At 53.5% G+C, this 22,077-nt stretch overlaps 1 protein-coding gene across 5 annotated transcripts in view; it reads left to right on the top strand.

Moving 5' to 3' along the window:
• The window catches only part of CCDC33 (coiled-coil domain containing 33), an 86,593-nt gene that overhangs the window by 16,291 nt on the left and 48,225 nt on the right, over positions 1–22,077 (top strand). For 4 of the 5 annotated variants that reach the window (XM_047738895.1, XM_047738898.1, XM_047738899.1 and 1 more), the window contains exons 3-10: positions 1,266–1,399; positions 5,744–5,853; positions 7,816–7,932; positions 11,072–11,163; positions 12,342–12,462; positions 18,290–18,419; positions 19,038–19,171; positions 20,199–20,270. In XM_047738895.1, coding sequence (XP_047594851.1) covers positions 1,266–1,399; positions 5,744–5,853; positions 7,816–7,932; positions 11,072–11,163; positions 12,342–12,462; positions 18,290–18,419; positions 19,038–19,171; positions 20,199–20,270 — 910 coding nt within the window. The remainder of the gene's footprint in view (positions 1–1,265; positions 1,400–5,743; positions 5,854–7,815; positions 7,933–11,071; positions 11,164–12,341; positions 12,463–18,289; positions 18,420–19,037; positions 19,172–20,198; positions 20,271–22,077) is intronic. The other variant, XM_047738896.1, reaches the window with a different exon arrangement.

Here is a 22,077-nt window from a genome sequence, read left to right as displayed (position 1 = left end):
ACTCCACACTCTGGTCACAACGGCCAGAGACCCCCCCCCCCCCCAAGGTGTCTCCAGTTGTGAGACCAGAGTCTCACAAGAATGCTTGTCCAGGGGAGTCCTATAGACAAGCGAAGCGGGGAGCAAAGATCCAGGCCGGTATGTCACTCAGGTCCAGAGGACAGAGGGAGCCATGAGGACCTGGGGAGTGGGGGAAGCCAGAAGTCTTCCTGGAGGAGAGTAGGATGGGCTGGGAAAACCACGGGTTGGTTTAGCTACCACGTGGGGCACATCGGCTCAGAGCTTCTGGGCCAACTTGCCTGCCCCACACTCCCTTTGGGGGCCTCCGGGGGCGGTTCCGAGGCTGGTGAGGACACCATCTGTGCTTCTGCCTGGAGAACCAGCGGCAGCACCTCCCCCTCCCTAGTATGTGCTGTGGCTCCCCTGCTCCGGGCTCTGGGATGATTCCTCAGCCATGATTGCTGCAGTTAATGTAGCTGCACCATTTACAGCCCCAACATAATAACATCCTCAACAGAAGAAAGATTAACTCTCTTGCTGAACTGGTTGATAGCTTGGGAACTGAGGGACATGTAACTCAGACACCTGTGGGATGCACTGGGTGACAGAGGGCCCAAGTTCCCACCTCACCTTGGACAACCGGGCCCTAAACGACCCTTCACCGCCCCCTGCCCTGTCCCATGCCCAGCTCCTCGCGTCCAGCCCAGGGCCCTGTGCACAGTGGGTGCTGCCGAAGGCGGTAGCTGGCATGTGCTCCATTGAAAAGGTTCAGAGCCCGGGAAGCTGGGCTGAGCCTCAGGAATCTGGGCCAGCAGCTTAGGGAAATGAAGGTCAAAGGAGAAGCCAGCCAGGCAGGCACCACACAGCCGCCCTGCCCAGAGACTTCCTCCCACCGGACAGAGCCTAGAGAAGAGTCAGGACGGGGAGTCTCTGCACACAGGCGCCTACTGGGGAGCCCTGGCCAGGCAGGGGACAGGAAGTCAGACAGGCAAGGCGTCTCTCCTTGCTCCCATCCCCACCCCTGGCCTCTGGTGCCTGAGTCCACGGGAAGGCCTCAGCAGTGGTAAGCAAGACAGTGTGGTCACCCAGGCCATCAGAGCATCTGAGGAGAGAGGCCCGGTGTCCCCTGGGCCTGGGATGACCGGAGTGTGTCTGCCTGGGAGGGAGCTCTTTATTCTTTGTCCTCCCTTTGCTCAGATTTATGGACAGTTGTCCAGCAGGCAGGACACCCTTCCTCTAACTCAGCCTGCTCCTCCCCTCCCCAGGAAAATCACATCAGAGGACATGAAGAACCAGAATGCTAAGGCAGTCACATCTGTGACCTCCAAGCCCACCACAGCCCCCATCTGGGGGGACACAGTCAAAGTGGAGCTCCAAGCTGAGAATGCAGGGCGAGAAGGTGAGGCAGGGGTGGAGGGGGGCTGGTGTGCATGGGAGGGGTGTGAGGCAGAGGCTGGCCCCTCGGTTCAGCTGGAAGCCACCCGAACACCACCTTGGGCTCAGTTAAAAGCACTTTAAAGAAAAAAAAATTATAATACTGTCATGCCTCATCTCCTCAGTCTGCTCGAAAAATGAGTTGTTCCACATAAATGAATTTTCCAGACAATGAAAGCTTATCTTTTTATGGCCACTGTTATCATTTTCATGGTTGTTATTACTGCCGTCTCCCACTGAAACAGCACATTACAGCTTCCTGGCACATCCCCAAGCATTGTTCATTAGAATTACACCTCCTGGGAGAAGCGATGCTGCTCCCATTGCTTAGATGGGAACACTGAGGTTCAAGGAATTGAAATAACCAGCTCAAGCTCATGTGGTCCATAAGTGGAGGACCTAGGATCAGCAAACATGTCCCCACTGCAGCTGTAGGGCTCTAACTGCTTCCCTAGACTGGATCCTTATCCTGCCATCTCCCCCAGCACTGCCCACTGTCAGATAGCAGTGTTCCTGTGCTTCCTGAGGACCATGGTGTACTCTTGTAGAAACTGCCTTGCTCCTCTGCCCCTGGAAGCCTTTCCAGTCCCTGACTTTGAGCAAATTCTAACACTGTAGGTAATTTAAGTTTTTCAAGGCTGGGCTCATACCGGAATCTCCAGGTACAGGCGTTCATGTGTATGTGTGCACTCATGGTTTCTGCTCTTAGGCAAGAGCTCAGGCTGGGTACACACAGGAGTATTGACGGGCAGCTGCCAGGACAGCGCTGGGGATCGGCATTGGGCTTCATCAGCACAGACCCACACATGCCCATAATATCTCTGCTCAGGCTCTCCTCTGGCTGGTGGTCCTTCCCTCAGAGACCGGATTTACTTCTCCCCTTGAAATCTCACTGGGGTCTTAGAACTTTTGTCTGCCTCGGGAAGAACAGAAAGCCAGCTGCTAAAGATGGGAGAAGAGAGAAGCAAAGAGGGAGGAGGCACATCAATAAAAGGGGAAGAGGCTACTTCTGGTCAAGCCAGAGAATATTTTTCTGCCTATAAAGGGATAGGTGGGGCTGCTGGGTGAATTAAGAATATGTGGGAGAGGAGGAAAAACTGACCTAGGATTTCATGCACATGTATGTGTGTGCCTGTGTGTGCATGTGTTTGTGAATGCCTGCCTGCTGGCCCGCGTGTATGTGTGAATGTGGTATGTGTGACTATGTGCTTGTCACTGTGCCATAGGCTTGCATGTCTGTGTGTCATGTGTGTGTGTGTTGCAACAGTGTGTTGTGTCTGTGCCTAGATTTATCTAGGAGGTGGTGTTTGCCTGGAAGTACGTGTGTGTATAGTCTGTGTATGCATGTGTGTTAGGGGTTGTGGTGAGTGGATCTGGGATCCCATCCCACCTTGAGCTCTGCACATTTTGGGTGACTGTAGGAAAGGACATGATGAGTCAATGGCCTTAGGGCCCATCTGTGCAGCAGAGAGGGGACGGGACTCGCTGCAGAAAGAACAAGAGGGTAGGGAAGGCCTACTGGATAGACGGAATATTGGCAGGTGCCTCTTTGCAGATTGAAGTAGCTGGATGCTCGTTGAAACCTGGTTGGAACCGGTTGCTGTGGTGATGTCTGTGATGGGGGTGGGGGGGATGGGGGCCAAGCCAAGAGGTGTTGGGGAGGGAAAGAGGTAGCTCAAGGAGGTGTTAATGAAAAGCAAAGGAGAGTTGCAGACCCATGTCAGGGCCAAAGCAGGCGGGTGGCAGAAATGGCTTGTTGGCCACACAAAGGGAGCTGTGGGAGGCTGGAGGGGCACAGTGCCCAGAGAAGAAGCTGATGAAGCGTGTTTGTAGCATAGAGACAGGAACAGGGAGGGATGGCTGTCCATTCCCCCCAATTATAGCTCATCTGCTGGCTGCCCACACAGAGTTCCCAAGATTGGGGTAGGGGGAAAAAATGCAAGACATTCACCTCTTCTTTCAGCCTCAGCAAATTCCAACCAGATTTGGGGACTCAGGACCCATGGGTAGTGGCCATGAGGGGCTACAGCTTCCACAGCTACTGTTGAAGTTCTGGGTGGGAGCACTGGAATCCTCCAGCTGAGTTTTTTCAGTTCTGCTCAGGGCTGGGTGAGTACACGGAGCACTACAGATGGTTAATGAGGAGGAAAATAGTGACAGCTACAAGGAGCACTTGCTTAGAATTTCATAGCTTGAAAAACACATTTCCCTCCCTACAACAATAGTAGGAGGGACAAGGTTTTTCCTTTTTAAAATATTGACATTTTGCAGAGCAGGTACATGAAGCTCAGAGAGGTTAAGTGATTGACTAAAGGTCACCGAGCAAGTTGGTGTGTTAGTACTAGGTCTGCTCACTTCAAATCCTTTGTCTTACTCGACTTCCTTCAAGGCAACCTCAAGTCTTTTGTGTACCCATTTTGCTTTCTTTCCTTTTAACACAGATCCCATATGGCCAGCACTTGAGGGACTTTGGCAAGTGTCTTTCCCTCTCTCTGTACCCAGGGTAGCTGTGTGGAAGAGGAAGAAAGGAAGAGTAATTAGCAAATGCTCCTCCTCCTCCTTCTCTTCCACACATTAATCCATATGACCCACCAAGGGGCGCCTGGGTGGCTCAGTTGGTTAAGCAAATGCCTTCAGCTCAGGTCATGATCTCAGGGTCCTGGGATCAAGCCCCACATCAGGCTCCCTGCTCAGTGGGATGCCTGCTATTCCCTTTTCCTCTGTTTGTGCTCTGTCTACCAAATGAATAAAATCTTTTTTTTTTAAGATTTTATTTATTTATTTGTTAGAGAGAGAGCACGAGCACAGGCAGACAGAGTGGTAGGCAGAGGCAGAGGGAGAAGCATATGGCTGAGCAAGGCTTCCGGCCGAGCAAGGAGCCCAATGTGGGACTTGATCCCAGGACCTGAGCCGAAGGCAGCCGCCTAACCAACTGAGCCACCCAGGTGTCCCAAAATCTTTTTTTTTTTTTTTTTTTTTTAAGCAAATGACCCATCCAGCTCCAAGTGTTGAGCTGTCCGTGGTGCTGATATGTCCTTTTCTCAGGAAAGAGGCAAAGGGCAAGGGTCTGCTCTAATCTCCATCAGCTACACCTGTCCTTCCCGTCCTGCCTTCCCTGTTTTTCTCTAAACCTTTCAGATCCTTCCTTCCTCCATCTCTCTCATTCTCTCTCCCCTGCCTCTTCTTCCTCAAACCACAGACTTCCAGGATGGAAAGACGTTTCCAGGATCAAAAACCCAGTCTCCCATTAAACATTTACTATCTCTGTGATGGTGATCAAGTTATTTACCACTCTCTGCTCCACTAATCACACTGTAAAAACAGAGATGGTTATTCCTTCTTGAGGGGTTGTGGTGGGGATTTGTTGGAATACTGACTCAGGAACACCCATCCCTGTATCTGGTATACGGCAGGTGCTCATTAAGTGGGATTGCATGTTTATTTCCAGGTCATTGGCATTCCCCTCAGAGTTCATCCTGAAGTTCATGCATTTTATAACAAAATGTAGTCTCTTTGGAGGGAGTTTTCTAAGTGGTGCATTGTTCTTAGTGTTAGACTAGTTTTCATTTCCTTGGAGTAGACTTTTGGTATTTGTACTGAGAGATTTCTTGAGCAGATCTTGTTTCCTTACTGAGACTCAGTTTCCCCATTTACAACATGTGGGAGGTAAGTCCTCCCCTTCCTGCCTGAGGAGCTGGTGAGAGCATCTGTGACTAAGGGAAGCAGCTCCTAGGAAAGGGTATGATTCCTGCCTCTGTGCATGTCTCTGCCATCATATGTGTGTCTTTTTTTTTTAATATTTATTTATTTGACAGAGAGACAGTGAGAGAGGGAATACAAGCATGGGGAGTGGGAGAGGGAGAAGCTTCCCACAAAGCAGGGACCCCAATACGGGGCTCGATCCCAGGATCCCGGGACCATTACCCAAGCCGAAGTCAGATGCTTAATGACTGAGCCACCCAGATGACCTCATATGTGTGTCTCTTGATATGGGGGTTCCATGCCAGGTGTGTCCATCTCTGAGTTGGGAGTTTCTGGACCGCAGGACAGAATTGCATCTTTGGTTTCTAACAGCACCTAGGATGGAGACTTGCCCTGGGCCAGGGCTCAAATGGTACTTGTGAATGTGTGTGTGTGTGTGTGTGTGTGTGTTGTTGGGGGGGGTGACTCACATGTGTACATGTGCATGTTGGTTCCTCAGCAGGGCCCCTGCTCCCTGCTCTGGGCAACATCTCACCTCCTCCACACTGGGTGGGATGCTGGTCAGCTAAGCCCTGTTTTGAGATTGTGCTCCTTTTTCTCTATTAAGATGTGATCCTCAAGGTGATGGACAATAAAAAGAAAGAGGAGCTGTTGTCCTACCAAATCCCCATCAAGTACCTGCGTGTCTTCCACCCCTACCATTTTGAGCTGGTGAAGGTGAGTCAGGGCCCTGAGTCCCTGTGGGCCTGAGATAGGTAAGGGGACCCACCTTGATTCCCCTTGCTGTTCCCTCAGAGCCTCCCACGCTCACCCAGCAATATGACAAGTCTTGGAACATATGGGGCTCAGGAAACCCAGCTCCTGCAGGTAGATAAGAATGATTTCCATGAGAATTTGGAATTCTCTGAATTCATCTCTGTAAAACAGCCCAACAGCTTGGAACATCTACTTCATTAAATGAATACACCAATGAAAGATACATTCTGGTTTCATGTATGTTTAAAGTGGGACTAGATCTGGGGCGCTTGGGTGGCTCAGTCATTAAGCGTCTGTCTTCGGCTCAGGTCATGATTCCAGGGTCCTGGGATGGAGCCCCACAAGGGGCTCCCTGCTCGGCAGGAAGCCTGCTTCTCCCTCTCCCACGCCCCCGCTTGTGTTCCCTCTCTCACTGTATCTCTCTCTGTCAAATGAATAAATAAAATGTTTTTTTTTTTTTTAAAGTGGGACTAGGGGCACCTGTGTGGCTCAGTGGGTTAAGCCTCTGCCTTCAGCTCAGGTCATGATCCCAGGGTCCTGGGATCAAGCCCCGCATCGGGCTCTCTGCTCAGCGGGGAGCCTGCTTTCCCCTGCTTCTCTGCCTACTTGTGATCTCTCTCTGTCAAATAAATACACAAAATCTTTAAAAAAAAAAAAAAGTGAAACTAGATCTAAAAATCAAAGAAATACAGTATTTACAGAATTCCTACTACGTCCCCAGTCCTGGGCCAAACACCATCTCTAATCCTCAAGGTGAATTACATTTTGCATACATAGGACTGGGACCCAGAGAGAGGAATACTGTCAACCTGGGTGACAGAGCAGATGAGTAGCAGATTGGAGGGTGAGCCCCGGCCACCTGTCTCCCAGGTCATTTCTTTCTGCGCTGCCACATAGTGTGTTGGCCGGAAGAAGGTTCAGAAGATTTGGGGCAGGTGGAAGAGAAAGTGCCCCCTGGAGGAAACCCCTTTAGTAGGCAAGTGGGCAGGAGCCTGGAGTGGGGAGCCTCAGGTATCCCAGTCCATGGCTTGAACTTCCCAGGACAGCTCCTCCACCCACTCCCTCTCCCCAGTGCTGACTGGTGGAAGGGAGAACTCACTCACTCATGGCTCAATACTTAGTACTTACTATGTGCCTGGCACTGGACCAAGATGAACAGAGCATTACTTTCCCCTCAGTGTGCACTCCAGACCCCTCTTGTGGTTTGGAGTAAAGAACAATGTGATGCAAGGTTGCCTAGGTTCCTATCCCTGGTCTGCCTCTTGCTAACTGTATATCCATAGGAAGCTGCTTAACCCCCTAGGCCTCCCCATTCCTCACCGGCAAAATAGACACTGAGCATGCACTTGGACAATCAGTTGCAACAATGGGCCTAAGGACCCTGGCAAAGCACCTGCCACATGTTGGGGGCTCAGTTTGGGTGAGTTCCCCTCCTTTCTTCCCATCAGGCCCTGCACTGATCTTCTTTCCAAACACCTTCTCAACCATGACCTAGGGATCTTTACCTTCTTAAGCCCCTTCCCTAAGCCTGGAGGAGGTACCTGGGGCAAGCAGGGACAGGAAGGGCCAGAGAGATGAGTGACTCGCCTGGAAGGCTTCACACTTCAGCTGTGACTCTGCGATCATCACCCAGGCCTTCTGGCTTTCTGGCCGCTTACAACCCAGGCCCTGTTATCACATCTCCACAAAGAGAGCAGGCAGGCCGTGGTCCTTATGAGGACGATGAAATATTCAAATAGAAAAGGGAAGATTTATTATATTGATCTTGGAAAGGCTCGCAGGGACCATGAGCTTTAATTATCAGCTCGGAGCCCCGGTGGAGCAATGCCAAGTGATTGTCTGCAAAGGGCTGGATTTATGGCTGGGGGCTGCCCCTTAGTCACTCTCCTCCTGGTGTGTCTTCTTCCCTCACCCTGACCCCAGCCCGCCCAGTCTGGAAAAGCTGAGGGAGCCACTGCCAAAACCCAACTGTACGCCACCATCGTTCGGAAGGGGAGCTTCTTCCCCCGCTACATTGGCAACAACCACACAGCTCTGGAGGTACCGGGACTGGGGCCCTGGGTTGGGGGGGGGGCAAGTTTTGAGCAGCCCCCAGGCCCTGCCCTTCACCATCTCTGACTGGCTTGACTTTGTGAGGCAGGGAGGGGAGTCTGGGGAAGAAAGCAACAGGGCCTTTCCAGAATAGCCCACGTACTTTGCGAAGGACAAGCCCTGGGATCTCAGGGATGATGGGGATAGGGATGGAGATGAAAATGATGTCTAATCTTTCCCAACATTTCCAGATCCCCTGTCCTACCCTAACCTGGCCACCTCTTGCTCTGCTTCACACACTGTGCAGGCAGGATGGAGAATGGGAGGCTTCCACAGCTTGATGTCTGCCTGAATTTCACGGGATTGGGGGGGCGGGGAGGAAAAGCTGTTTTCTCTCCTAGTCTATTCCTCTTGAAGTAGTAACCCCTGATCAAGGGCTTACAATCCCCCAAATTTTAGGGCCTCTCCCCTCTTCTTTGAGTCCTATCTCTGAAGAGGTTTGGCTGGCCTTCTAATTAGGCATTCATTCACCCATTCAACAGCTGTTTACATAGCCTCCTCCAGGCCTGGCCCAGCTTGGACCTAACTTCCACACACACTGTCCCCAACCTTCTACCCCAACCTCAGCCTTCCAGCAGTTTCAGAAGGCTGGGCCATACTCCAGAAATATGCCCAGGAACCTGCCCCCTCTCCCTTTCCCCCATGGCCTTCAAACTGCCAGGGATGACAGATTGAAATGCAGCATTGGCCTGAATGGGATGGGGAGGGCGGGGGTCACCAAGGAGGGCGGGGGTCACCAAGCCCAAACTCTGGGCTTCCCCTGCCCCAGCCTGGCTGATCTGATCCACCCCACAGCACTATAAGAACTGCTCCTGAGTCCCATTTCACAGCTGGGGACACCAGGACCCAAGAAGAAAGAGTCTGGGATGGAAGTCCAGAGGTCCTGACCCTCACCTCTGCTTCCCCATTGGATGCTCCCTCTGGTCCATTCTCCCTCCCTTTTACATCACGCCCTTTCCTGAGACCTGCCAGCAATCATACACACACATTCATGTGTACACACACACATGCACGTATACACAAACACACACAGAACTAGGAAGAATGGCCACAGCTTGGCCAGGCCACACCACACCCCACAATGAGAAGGTAATACCCTTAAGACCCAGCAGAACCCCGGCCTGCAGGGGTCTCTGACGATCTGCCCCATGCCTACCCCAGCCCCAGACTTACCTGGTAGAGTCTCCAGCAGTGCGCCCACTCCCTGTCCCCAGCACAGATGCCCCCCACTTCTGGTCCAGAGAGCAGACTGGAGAGCACAGTGGGCAGAGAAATTGCTTCTGTCACTCACCAGCTGTCATGAGCCGGTGTGCTGCGGCAGCTGTCTCATTCACACCTGACCATTCAACAGACCAGGTGTAAATTAGCCATCACCCCTCAGAGATCTGCTTTCAGTCCCTATACCTGTTGGTGTCCCTGTGAGCACAAGGGCCTGACACCTCCGCAGCGGACTCCCTCTGCCCAGACTTCTGCCCCCACCCAAAGTTTGAAACACCTTCACCAGATCCAGTCCTTTGAATCTAGGGAGGGAGTCAGTCTCCAGGGGCCCCCTTTAGTGCTGAATGGCCCTAAGCACTATTATTTGAAGGCCTTACAGGCCACCAGCTAAGATGGGTCCTGGCAGAGGGGCCCAGGAGGGAGTGCTCAGGGAGGAGGAAAGAGAGAAGAGTCAGAGGAAGCCCCAGCTCCCAGGCACTGTCCTCCCATTGCAGGTCAGAACTAGGAGGACCAGAGACAGTATGGTCCCACCCTTCAGTGTACGAGCTGGGATCCAAAGGTCCAGAGTGGATCAGGGACTGGCCACGGTGACATAATGACCCAGCTGTTGCGAGGGGCCCTTCAGCTGTGTTTACAGCCCCTTCTCTTTCTGTTTTTCCTCCCCTAAGCACCCCATAGTTAGGATCCCCATCTACCCTCCAAGGACAGCTCAAACCCAGCCTCTCCCTGAGGCCCCTGCCTGGCCCCTCCCCCCCCCCCCCCCCCCCCCCCCAGGCATCAGAGGTTCTGTCTCTCTCTGGCTCTGAAGCACACTCAGCATCTCCCTCCCCTGTCCTCCACTCTTCTCCTCCATCAGTGGAGCTCATTTCTCCCCAAAACACAAACTGAGCTCCTACTCTGTGCCAGGGACATTTGTTAACAGTGGGGGAAACAGCAGTGAACAAGGCAGACATGGTCCCCATGCCTGTGGAGCCTGGGTTCTACTCAGATGGACAGAACATGAACAAGAAAGAAATGAGAATGAACACAGGCTATGATGAACGCTATGGAAGAGGCAATCCAGGGGCTAGAGAATGGGGTGGACTGCTTTCAGTAAGAGTGGTCGCAGAAGGCCTGCCAGAGGTGGTGACATTTAAGTCCTAAAGGAAAAGAAGGAGCCAGCCTCTGAGTCGCTGGGGGTGGGGATGTTGTATCTAGGCAGAGGGATCATCATGTGCAAAGGCCCTGAGGCAGAAACAAATCTGCATGTTGAAGGGGTGAAACAAAAGAGGCTGGAACAAAGGAGGAGTTGGGGATTGGTGGAAATGTGGGCCAAGGGCAGACAGGCCAACACATGCAGGCTTTGGCCATGATGGTAAGAATGACAGAATTCACTCTAATGGCAGTGGGAGTATGGTCATTCCTGGTCTCAAGCAGGGGAATGACATAGTTCAATTCATTTTTACAAAAGCAGTTTTTGCCATCATGTATCAAATTGCCTGGGAAAGGGATGGGTTGGGTGAAGAACAGAGGCCAGTGATGGGGGTCAAAGAAGTAAAAGGAGCCACGGGAATCACAGCTGGGGGAGTTAGGGTGAGGGCAGAGGGTAAGTGTGAGCCCATTCTGTGGGTAAGGGGCGAGGGCCAGGAGCCAGATCAGGAATCTCTTGGGTTGGCGGTGGAGGTGTATGGGAACAGAATCTGTGTCTTCTCCCCCTGCCTTCCCAATGCCTAGCCCAGAGCCTGAAGGAGGTCTGCAGAGAATGAAACAAGTGAGACAGATGGAGGCAGGGATGAGCTCATTACTGGGGCGAAAGATGGTAGCTGAGTTGGCCTTTTCCCCAAGAGGGCCCCAAATTACCCAAGGTTCACCTGCCTCTTCTCTTCCCCAGGTCTTCCTCCGGGGAGTCAACGAGCCCCTGGTCAACAACCCACACCCCATAGTGGTCATTGCCAGGGTGGTTCCCAACTACAATGATTTTAAGTGAGTGGGGCCCAGGTGGGTGTGGGCAAGGGGAAGGCAAGGAGGGCAGAGGACAGAGGAGGCAAAAGGCTGTCATTGTCACCACAGACCATGATCCCAAGAGCCCTAGAAACCTATCCTCCACAAGGCCTTTCAAACCTCCCCCTGGGCCTGAGGTCCCAGGAGGTTGCCCACGGTCCATGGAAAGGGATGCCTCAGAAGTCTCTCGAGAGCAGGATGCAGAGGAGCCAGCAGCTGGAGGAGGAGAGCAAGTCCTCAGCTCCTCCAGACCTGCCTCCCCATCCCATACCCACCACATCCCAGTCCCCCCTCCTGTTCTAGTGCAAGGCCAAGCCTCCAGCCAGTGGTTGTCCCCAAAGAAGGCCGCCTGTGGGTTAGCTCACATGACCTCATGACTGTTAGCCTTGCCCACCAGTCCCCTTCCTTACCCTCCCGAGGGTCTCCATGGCCCCACGTGAAGCTCATGACCCTCTTCCCCAGACGACCTTCGGGGTTGGGTGGGTTTGCAGTCCTCAGACAGATGCCCTTCCTGAGGGTAGTTTGGTCACTGGAGGTCACACAGCACTGTCCTCTGTGACAGCACCAACTCCTGGGGGTCAGCTGTCTGCTCTGTCACTTCCGCTGACTCTGATGGCCCGACGGGACTCCACTACACACCATCTGTTGAGTTCCGATGACCTGGGAACACTCCTTGCTTGTTGTGGGAATGAAGCTGATTGATTCACTCACTCCCAGCCCTCCTAAACGCTCAGCACATGTGCACACGCTCACAGCCTCCTGTCCCCCCGAATCCTGCCCTTGCAGCTTCTGTGCCCCACCAAGCCTAAACCAGAACTGCCACTGCGGAGTGGGTCATTCTGGCAAGGACTTCCAAAGGCGAGGCTTTTTAAAGATGGGGGTCGCTGGGGCATTCAGGTGTGGCCCAGGCCACAGGGAGTCATGGGGAAGGGAGCCTGGGAGCTGCAGCCCATCTCCTGACCTGGTTGAACTTTCCCAAGGCTTGGACCAGTGATCCACCCCCTGTCCCGGTGTCCAGGCCCCGGCCCCCTCGTCCTCTCTCACATCAGTCCACAGTCCATCTTCGTGGGAGCCCTTGGCTGCTGAGCTGGGGCACAGAGCCCAGAGCCCTGGGCACCTGTTACACTCGTGGGTTGACTCACGTCTCCTTGCCTCCCCAGGGTCCATCAGGTAAAGCAGGACCCAGCGTTCGTAGGGCTGCCCATCACCCGACTCTCCTTCCCTGTCTCATCTGTGATGTACTTTGATGTTCCTCGGGTCAGCCAGAACGGGTGCCCTCAGGTATGGCTCCTTCCCCCTCACACCCTGTCACTGGGCTCGTACCTCTAGTGTCTCACCCACGGGTTGATTCACTCCCTCAGTCCCTGGACTGTTAAGGAGTTTACTGAACAAGCTACTACCCAGAGCCAAGCCTCTCTGTGCTATGGAGGAGCTGCCCTCGGGGCGCTCCTGGTTTGGTGAAGATGGGTATCCCACCCATGAAAAACCCAAATATCAACACAAGATAATGTGTAATCTAATAACAATGCCGGTGGGACGGTCAGAGCTGGAAATATCAGAGGAGACAAGACACAGAAGGACAAATATGGTCTGAAGCCACTTAGATGAGGTTCCTAGAGTAAGCAAATTCATAGAGCCAGAAAGGCCATGGTGGTTGCCAGGGACTGAGGGAAGGGGACAGCAAGGTGTTCTTGTTTAATAGGTACAGACTTTCCTGTTTAGGTTAATGAGAAAGTTCCAGAAATAGTGGTGATGGTTATACAACATAGTGAATGTACTTAATGCCACTGAATTGTGTGTCTAAAGATGGTTAAAATGGGACAGTTCATGTTGTATATATTTTACCACAATAAATTTTTTTTTTTTATTTGAGGCAAGAGGGATGTGAAGTCTGGGGAATTAGGATGGGTATCCACACAAAAGACTGAGTTTTTAACAGGGATGGATGGTGCAGGGTGACAGAAAACAAGATCACAGGAGTGGAGATAGGATGCACAGGACATTGAAGATGTTGGGGTGGCTTGTGCAGACTGTGGCTGGGTGCCAGGGAATGGCCAGATCAGTCCATTCCCATCTACTTCAGTTGGAGCTTGCCCCACATGATGGTCCCAACATTCCTAGAGGCCTTGAAGAAGACAGGGGTGCCTGGGAAGTCCTTCCTGTTGTCTGCCCACCACTGTTCATGTCTGGCATGGCAAATACAGAATGAGGCACCCCTTTGAGTCCCCAGCCTTCATTTAAAGGCAAGGGCGTTTGAAGGCTCAGACACAGACAAGAGTGATGGTGGCAGGGAGGGGTGGGACAAGGGGGGGACCCTGGGGACAGAGGCTTCAAACCCAAACCAATCCTTGGCCTGATTTCCCCAGAGTCATCTCACACATGGCCCTGCATTTGCCCAGAAAATTATGAACCAATCAGCAGGTGGTCCCAAGGGGCAGGAGGTGCTGGCTGCCTTAATGAGGAAGCCCCCTCCCTATCCCGGTCTGTCTCTGGCTGCCTTTGCTGCCTAACCAGTCTTGGTAGTGGAGCTGCCCCTAGCTACAGAGACTTGCCTCCAGTGCCTTGTGCATGGGTGAGACTCAAGGCCCAAGGTCCAGTGACGGCAGACACTTGTTGAAGCTCACTAGACAACATGGCAATTGGGCCAGGATGAGAACTCCTGGAAGTGAGGGACAGAGGCGGGGTTTCTGTGGTACAAGATACGGGTGGGCGAAACTCTACCTGAAAGGATACCAGTCACGGGCTGACATTACCCCCTCCCGCCCCTTCCACACTTCGGGGTCCTCACCTGAGTTGAGGGGTGGCGGTGTCTGGAGTCGCCGCGGTTTCCCACCAGCTGCCCACTCCCGCCCCCACCCCCATGGCAAAGCCCTGCGGCCGGGGATTTGAGGGCCTGACCCACCTGGGTTTGACCCCTGCTCTGTGACTTAGTAGCTACGTGACCTTTGGCAGCCTTCTCAGTTTCCGCAGTTCCAGATTCCTACCTTTACTGGGCTGTTAGGAGGCCCTGAAGGACTCAGCTGGGCACAGCGTCCAAGCCCAGGGCGGAGGTTCAGGGGGCTCGTCCCTTTCAGAGCTGCCCCTCCCCTACTGTCGGATGCCCCCTGAAGCCAGCCTCACCACTGCCCTTGTTATATTTGGCTATAAGTAACCCCGTGGACTTAAGCTCTAAGGATGCCTTGTTACTTGTTACGCTTGGCAAGAGGTCCCCCGCATAGGATGCTGCCAGAATCGGTTAATGCACCATCTCAACAACGTCCTCAGGACTCAGGATCTCTCCAGCACCACTGAATTGCCATCTTCAGTTGACTAACAGCTCATGGAGGCAAAATGTTCGCGGCACCCTCATCCAGACAGGACCAGGACCCGAGAGGGCGAGCCTCCCCTTCTCACCCCTGGCTTTTCTGAAGCGCGGGGAACCTCCCACCCGGAGACCCTCCGCAGACCTCCCCTCTGGTCTCATTGGCCAGAATTGGATCACATGCCCTGCTCTCAGCCAATCACTGAGGAGGGGCGTGGCATCACCTGCTTTGGCACCAGGACCAAAGCGGGTTCTGTTGGTTAGAGAGAGAGACAGAAATGGTTGAAGGGCATAGTGTCTGCGTCACCCCTCTGGGAGCTGCTGATGATAGCAAAACTGGTCAGTGTAGGGATAGTTGGGCCCGTGGGCCCGAAATAGGGTGGGACTTAGGAATTACTCATACCCTGCATCCCACACCTTTGTTGGGGGTCCACTGCCCATCAGGCTGCTCCTGTTGGCCTGCCCTCCTTTTAGAACTGAGGCAGAGCTCCCGGCTGATGAAACAGAAGCAGAGAAGTTGTCTGTGCCCACCGTCGTCTCCCCTGTCTCAGCCCCCTCGGCCAGTCGGTCCCCAGGCTGTCGCGGGACCCCTTTCCATCCCGCAGACCTTGCCCTCGTGCTGGCCTCATCTCTTATGGACCACTGCAACGCCTCCACTCAGGCATCTCCAGCTCAGCCTGTGAGAAGCAGCCACGGCAAACCCGACCCAGCTCTAGACCCTTCCCCTGGACCCTGGACAGGTTGAAGCCCTCCCTGGCAGCGGGGGACACAAGGCCTCATCCCCTGGAGCCTCCTGGCTCACAGCCCCAATCCCCACAGACTTTCTGCAGGTTCTCTGGATGCCCAGCTGTCTCCACATGCATGCTGTCCTCTCTGGGCTGCCAGCCTTCCCCTCTGCTGCACTCAGCCTGGAATAGACCTCCTCCCACAGATCCTCCCTTCCCCCAGTCAAGGGTCGTTGCTTTCTTCTCCGACACCCCAGCATCCACAACCCACAACTTGCTTAGACCTCCGCATGGGTCATAAGAGTGTGTGTGTGTGTGTGTGTCCTATCACCTGGGAAGATGGTGAGCTCGAGGGGGAACAGGGTCTGACTCTAGCTCCCCCAAAGACCCAACAGCACCCCTGAGGTGTAGAGCATGGACAACCCCAGTCAGCATCAGCTGAGTTCAGTTGAACTTTGGTCTTGAAGGCAAGGCATCCATTTTCTCCTTCAGCCCACACAACAGCCCCCAAGGCGTAGAGCAGAAGTTATTTCCCAGTGGACAGTGACATCTCAGGTTCCAGCGAGGGGAAGGGACTTGCCAGAGGTCACGCAGCAAGGTTGAGGTAAACCTGGGCCCAGAGCCCGTGTATCGTAGCTCCCCTGAGGCCCCCCAGCATCAGCTGCTGGCAGCTACCCTTCCCAGGATGGGTGGAGCAGGTAGTGTTAGGTAGGGGTGTGGGTGCGGTGGGCCCAGGGGAAATGGAAGGAGGGCCCATGGGCCCATGTAATGGAACCTCTATTCCTAGGGAAGGCAGGGCTGCCTCAGTGGCCAGGGGTTAATGGCTTTGCTGAAGATCACAGCTGAAGGTTAATCACATTCCTTAATTCCACAGCCTGCTGTGGCCTTTCCCATTAGCCTCTGTGGTCAATGGCTTCCCCGCCCCACACCCTGCCCCCAACTGTCCCCACACACACATGCCACCAACACCTTCACCAGGGCCCTGGCGTCAGACTCCAGAGGTGGTTTAACCTTGATTCCTTCCCCCTCCCCCACCCACAAGAGAGTGTGACCCTCTCTCCCCAGCTGTAGGTCTGAAGGGATATCTCTTGGAGGACTCATCCTGGGAAACCATTCAGGGAAAGACCTGTCCTTCCTGAGCAGTCAGGCACTATTTCTTCTTCAGTAGACTCCATTTAGACACATTAATAGGCCCCAGAGAGGACAGCCAGCATCCATTAAATGCTCTCCCCCCATCCAGTGTGGGAGCAAGGCATGGGGGCAGCAAGGGACTGAGTCACAGGTCCTCCTTGAGTGCCTCAGGGCCTGGCAGTGGCCCAGGCAATGGGGAAGCCTCCTCTGGCACTCAGTGGGGTGGCTCTGGGATGGGCATGGTTTGGGGATCAATCCTGAAAGACCATTTCCAAGCCCCACAGAACCTGGAGGCAGCCTCTCTAGCCTGACCTGGGGCCAAGTGGCTGTCCCTGAGCGACCTCCAGAGCCCGTTCTCAGGAAAGCCCCATCACCCCAGTCCCTGTCCCTGTGTTCAGGACCCCCTGGCACCCAAAGTGACTGCACCCCCTGTCCCCCGGGGGCAGGGGCCGAAGTGGACACAGCTGAGCCTCAGGCAGGGCCTCGGAGAACCAGAGCAGACACATTAGTGTGACATGCATCAGAGCCCTGCCACTGCTGGTGGGGGTGGGTAGACCCACACTGATATTTCGAGATCCAGCAGAGCATTTGTGCTGACCTTTCTGAGCAATGACTGGTTCCCGCAGGGGAGCGGGAGGTGGGAGCTGGTGCTGCTGTTGCTGACAGCCCTGGCTGGGGACAGAGGCCAGGCTGCCTCTGGAAGAGTCTGCCCCGGTGACCCCAGTCCCTCCCTGTGTTGGGACCGACTGTGTGGGGCTGCTGGCCAATGCCATTATGGTCCATTCCCCACTCCCCACCTTCTTTCCAGCCTTTGCAGCTGCTCGACCTCCTCCACCTGCAGTCCCTCCTTATTCCAGGCATCCTCGACCCTTGCCATGCTTGGGAGTCGCCTCCACTGTTGTCCTGGTGATTTTCCCAGCCAGAAGTCCTCCCTCCTTCCCTTTGCCCTGCCAAATCTTACTTCAGAGCCTTCCTCGGGTCCTGCTTCCTGCGAGACGGCTTTGGTGGCCATCCTTGGGAATGTCTCCTGGAGCCCCTTATTCAGGGACTCTGGTCAATACTGTAGTGCCTTAAAATGTACATCCTTTTTTTTTTTTTTTAACGATTTTATTTACTTATTTGTCAAACAGAGAGAGCACAAGCAGGGGGAGCGGCAGGCAGAGGCAGAGGGAGAAGCAGGCTCCCCACTGACCAAGGAGCCTGATGTGGGACTCAATGCCAGGACTCTGGACATGACCTGAGCTGAAGACAGACACTTAACCGACAGAGCCACCCAGGTGCCCCAAAGTGCATGTCCTTTAATTCAGCATTTCCACTTCGGGTCTTTGGGAAATAATCTGAGACTCAGAAATCCACATCAAACAATATTCAATACAGAACTATTCTAGGAAAACATGGGAAGGGAGAAACCAGGGCTCCTGGACATGACAAAAAACCCTGCAGCTACAAAGATCATGGATACCGAGCGTTATTTGTGACTCTGGATATACTTAGGTTTTCACAGTAAATGAAAAACATAGGATATAAGGATCACAATTATCTACAAAGTAGGCTTAGCAAAAAACTAGAAAGAAACACTCTGTCCTAGGATAGTTATCTTTAGTGTAGGAATTTGGTATGTTTAGGGGGATGTTTGTGTTTGGTTTTGTTTTAAGAAGGCTCCACACCCAGCCCAACTTGGGACTTGAACTTATGACCCTGAGAACAAGACCCAGACAGAGATCAAGAACCAGATGTTTAACTGACTAAGCCACCAGGCACCCGTAGGTTTTTCTTTTTAAGCATTCTACTTTTCTGTGTTTTCCACAATTCATTTATTACACGCATGTTGCTTTTTACAATTGGGACAAACATTTGTGACATGTGTAGACACACAGATGGCCATGTCTTGACATCCCTTCACTGGGAAGAAGCTATGGCCCCACTGTCTACTCCCACTATCTCCTTTCAGCTGTCCAAGCCAGCAGGACCCCCAGAGCTGCCTTTATGGAACCAATCCTTCCTCTTCCAAGGCCGAGATGGAGCCACCAACTTCTCAGAAGACACAGCCCTGGTGCTGGAGTACTACTCCTCGGCTTCCAGTGAGTGTCCCTTGGGTGCGGTGCGAGGGCAGCCGTGCCTCAGGACATACGTGCGAAGGGTGCTCAGACCACCTGCCTCTGCCCTCTGCGGGGGTGGGTGAAGGGGACGCGGTTCCAGTGCATGCAGGCAGGTGGAGGAGCTCCTGGCTGGCTTCCTTGTCCTTGTTCCTTGGCACGGGCCAGCACACATTGGTCTTATTCCCATATTAGACCCGTGCCTTACCCCATCCCCACGGACCTGTCAGTGAGGAGGGAGGGTCAGATCCCCCCAGGGCTCACAGCATAGAGGGGAAACCGGATTCAGAGACCCACTGATCTACGTACAGTCTGAGTTCCACATGAGAGTAAAGAGCCCCCAAGGCCAGAGACAGGGGAGATCTGTATACACACCCAGAAGCGCAGAATATGTGGAGAGTTGGTCTTGAATTCACAGAGCCAAGTTCAGAGAAGGAGGAGAGTTGTGCAGGGCAAGGCCAGGAGGCAGGAACGGAGAGGCATGGGGTGACTGGATGTTGGGTACCGAAGGACTGGGGTGCCTGCTGGGGCCGCCAACACTGGGATCCTAGGGGTCTCGGGTGGGGGCTTTGGTGGGAGTCCCAGCTGGTCCTCCCCCTACAGTGAAAGGCAGTGAGCCATGGACCCTCAGCAAGCCCCTGGGTGTCTCCGTGTTGCCGCTAAAGAGCCGTTTGTACCGCAAGATGCTGGCAGGGAAGGGTGTGAACGGGCTGCGTGTGGAGAAGCTTCCCATCACCGTGAGTGCCCCGCCCTGACCAGAGCCCATGCCAGGTGGCCCACTCCTGCCCCAGCCCACCCTGTTCCATCTTGCCCCACTGACGCCAGTGCTGGCTTCTCCAGTAGCTTCCACCCCCACCCCCAGGGCCCCCACCACGGAAGCCAACCGCAGTCAGGTATAAGGTGCTCCCCTCAGCTCCTGCCCTGAGCAGTGTGAGGAGAAACACAGGGAAGCCCCATGGGACGGTGGCAAGAGCTCAGGCCTTTAGCCAGAGAGACTTGGGTTTAAATCCTGACTTGCCCTTCTTACTGTGCAACTAGGCAAGTTTCTTAGACTTTCTGAACCTCGGAGTGCCCGTCTTTAATATGGGAACAACATGCCTGTATAGGGTCTGTGTGACAAGAGAGCCAAGTGCCCAGTGTGTCTATGTGGGTCCAAATGCTGGTTCCACCCCTTACCAGATTACATGACCATGGGAAAATTAAAGTCCTGGTGCCTCAGTTTCCTTGTCTGTTAAATGGGGTCATAGTAATGGAATTTTTCTCATAGGGTTGATGTGAGACTTTTTTGAGGAAGTACATGTAAAGTACTTAGAAAAGAATATATATTATATATATAATAATGTCTATTATATATAATATATAATAATGTATTAAATCTTACTGAGACTATATATATATGTGCATGTATATATATGTGTGTGTGTATGTGTATATATATATAATATATATATGATAAATACATCATTTATTTCTATGCCAACTTTTTCCCTGGCCATCCTGTTGTAATAGACCTCAGTCAATGGGAGTTCCCCCACTCCTCCAGGAAGCAGGTCTGGAAATGCCAGTCAGGTCTTCAGTGGAGTTGAGGAGGGAAGTTCAAGGCGGGAAGGGTGAGCAGAGGCGGGGGACCAGCTCCTGCCCCCCTCTCAATCCCCAGGCAGAGGCCCCAGCAGGCCCCTTCTTGGGGAATCTGAAATAGTGGGCAGATCAGAGGCAGAAGCTGCGCTGGCCAGCATAGGCTGACTATTCCTCTCTCCTCCCCAGGACACCAAGCTGAAAACCATCAATGGTGAGGCCCCTACAGTGGATATCTCCTTCCAGCTGCTCTCCTCCGAGGTAAGGCTGCCTGGCAGTCATGTGCCAGGTCCCATAGCCCTGCAGTGGGTTCCACCCTCCTTCATAATTGCTGGCCTCATTCAGGGGCTGGGGCCAGGGGCTTCTGGAAGGAGGGGATTGCTGCTTTGGATAGAAATGTCTGAGGGTTATTTGAGGCTCCAGAAAACGAGGCAGAGAGCCGATATTAGGAAGAGGAGAGTTGAAAGCAGAGGGCCACCCAGACCTGGGAGTCAGCCTCTAACCCAGCCCAAGCCAAGCCTGGCTCACTTGGATCAAGTGAGGGTAGACAGTCTTACATGGCACGGCTCAAATTGAGATGCTGGCAAGGTCACGCTCCTTTTTGGAGGCTCTGGGGAAGAGTGTGCTCCCAGGCTCATTAGGGGGTCATCAGAATCCAGTTCCCTGCAGTCGTGAGACCAAGGTCCCTGTTTCCTTGCTGACTGCCAGCCAAGGGTCCCCTCAGCTGCTAAAGGTAACCTACATTCCTTCTCACAATGGCCCCCTCCATCTCTCAGCCAGCAGGCAGGTCAAATCCCCCTGACACTTCAAAACTCTATTTCTCCTTTGTCAGCAGCCAGAGAAAACCCTCTGCTTTAAAGGGGCTCATGTGATTAAGAGAGGCCCACTCTGAGAATATCCCCAACTCAAGGTCAGCCATGCCATGTATCATAATCACAGGGGTCACAGCTCATCATAGGCATGGGTCCTGGGGATTAGGGTGTGGAATCTTGGGCGCCCATTTTTGGACTCCTGCCTCCTACAGCTGGGTTGATCCAAGTGGAAAGATACCACTGGCTCTGAGCCCTGCCAGACGGATGGGATCTCTTCCTCTAGCCAGCCCTCCCTGGACTCTGAGTCCTGGTTGAACCCTGGTCATTTGGCTCCAGTGCACCTGGCCTGCGCCTTCTGGAATTCTTCCCCTCTTTGGTCTGTGGTGCTAAGACAGGCACAAAGCCGGGATGTGGGCAGTTCAGGACCATGAACGAAGGAACTACAGGCAGGCACTTGGCTTCTGGGTCAGCCCCCTCCCACCGGCTTCCCACACCAGGAAAAATTGCCACCGGTGCTGGGGTAATACTTGGCCCTGTGACCTGACCCATGGAGAACACAGAGAATTATATGGTGTGTGGTAAGAAGCATGTATCTGGAAACGTAGCAACTTGAAACTATGTCCCCATAAGGTCTCCGGTGAGTACCTGGGACCTCCCATCAGCACTTCGCCTGTGGAATGTTCTGCATTGTCTTCTGATTCCTGGTGAAAGAGAGTTTGTTAGAGACAGCCTGACACCCACCCTCACTCCCACCACCACCACCACCACACCAGGTGTAGGACCAAGAAGGTACCGAGAGGGGAGGACACAGAAGCAGCCCCAAGAAAGAAGCAGAGTCCTTGGAGAAAAAGTCACCCATTTCCCAGACTGGATCTTACCCCTCCACAGCTTCTTCTCCGTATCTAGAGTCTGTCAGTGGCCAGTGCCTGGCCCTTCCTCACCTCCCCCTGCCTCCTGTCCCTTCATGGGAACACATGTGTCCTGAGGACGGAAAGGAGCATCAAGTGCCCCTGGTCAGGCCACTGGGGGACCCAGCAGGCAACAGGCAGGTGGACAGGACACTTCCCCGGTTGCCCAGGGGCTAGGCACAAAGGTCTCAGTGATGAATTATTCACCGGAGCTGTGCTAAGTGCAGAATTAATCCCTTTCCTTCCAGCTGGCGGCCTCACTAAATTATCCCTCCAAGTCATGCGGGAAAACGCTGCCGAATTCATTTAGCGGCTGAGTGTTTTGATCTGGGCCTTGTGATTTTAGCT

This window comes from Lutra lutra, chromosome 7 (assembly GCF_902655055.1).
Source record: "Lutra lutra chromosome 7, mLutLut1.2, whole genome shotgun sequence".
NCBI classification, from domain to species: Eukaryota; Metazoa; Chordata; class Mammalia; order Carnivora; family Mustelidae; genus Lutra; species Lutra lutra.
The sequence above is the reverse complement of the archived record's forward strand: the minus strand, read 5'-3'. Positions and strand labels throughout refer to the sequence as shown.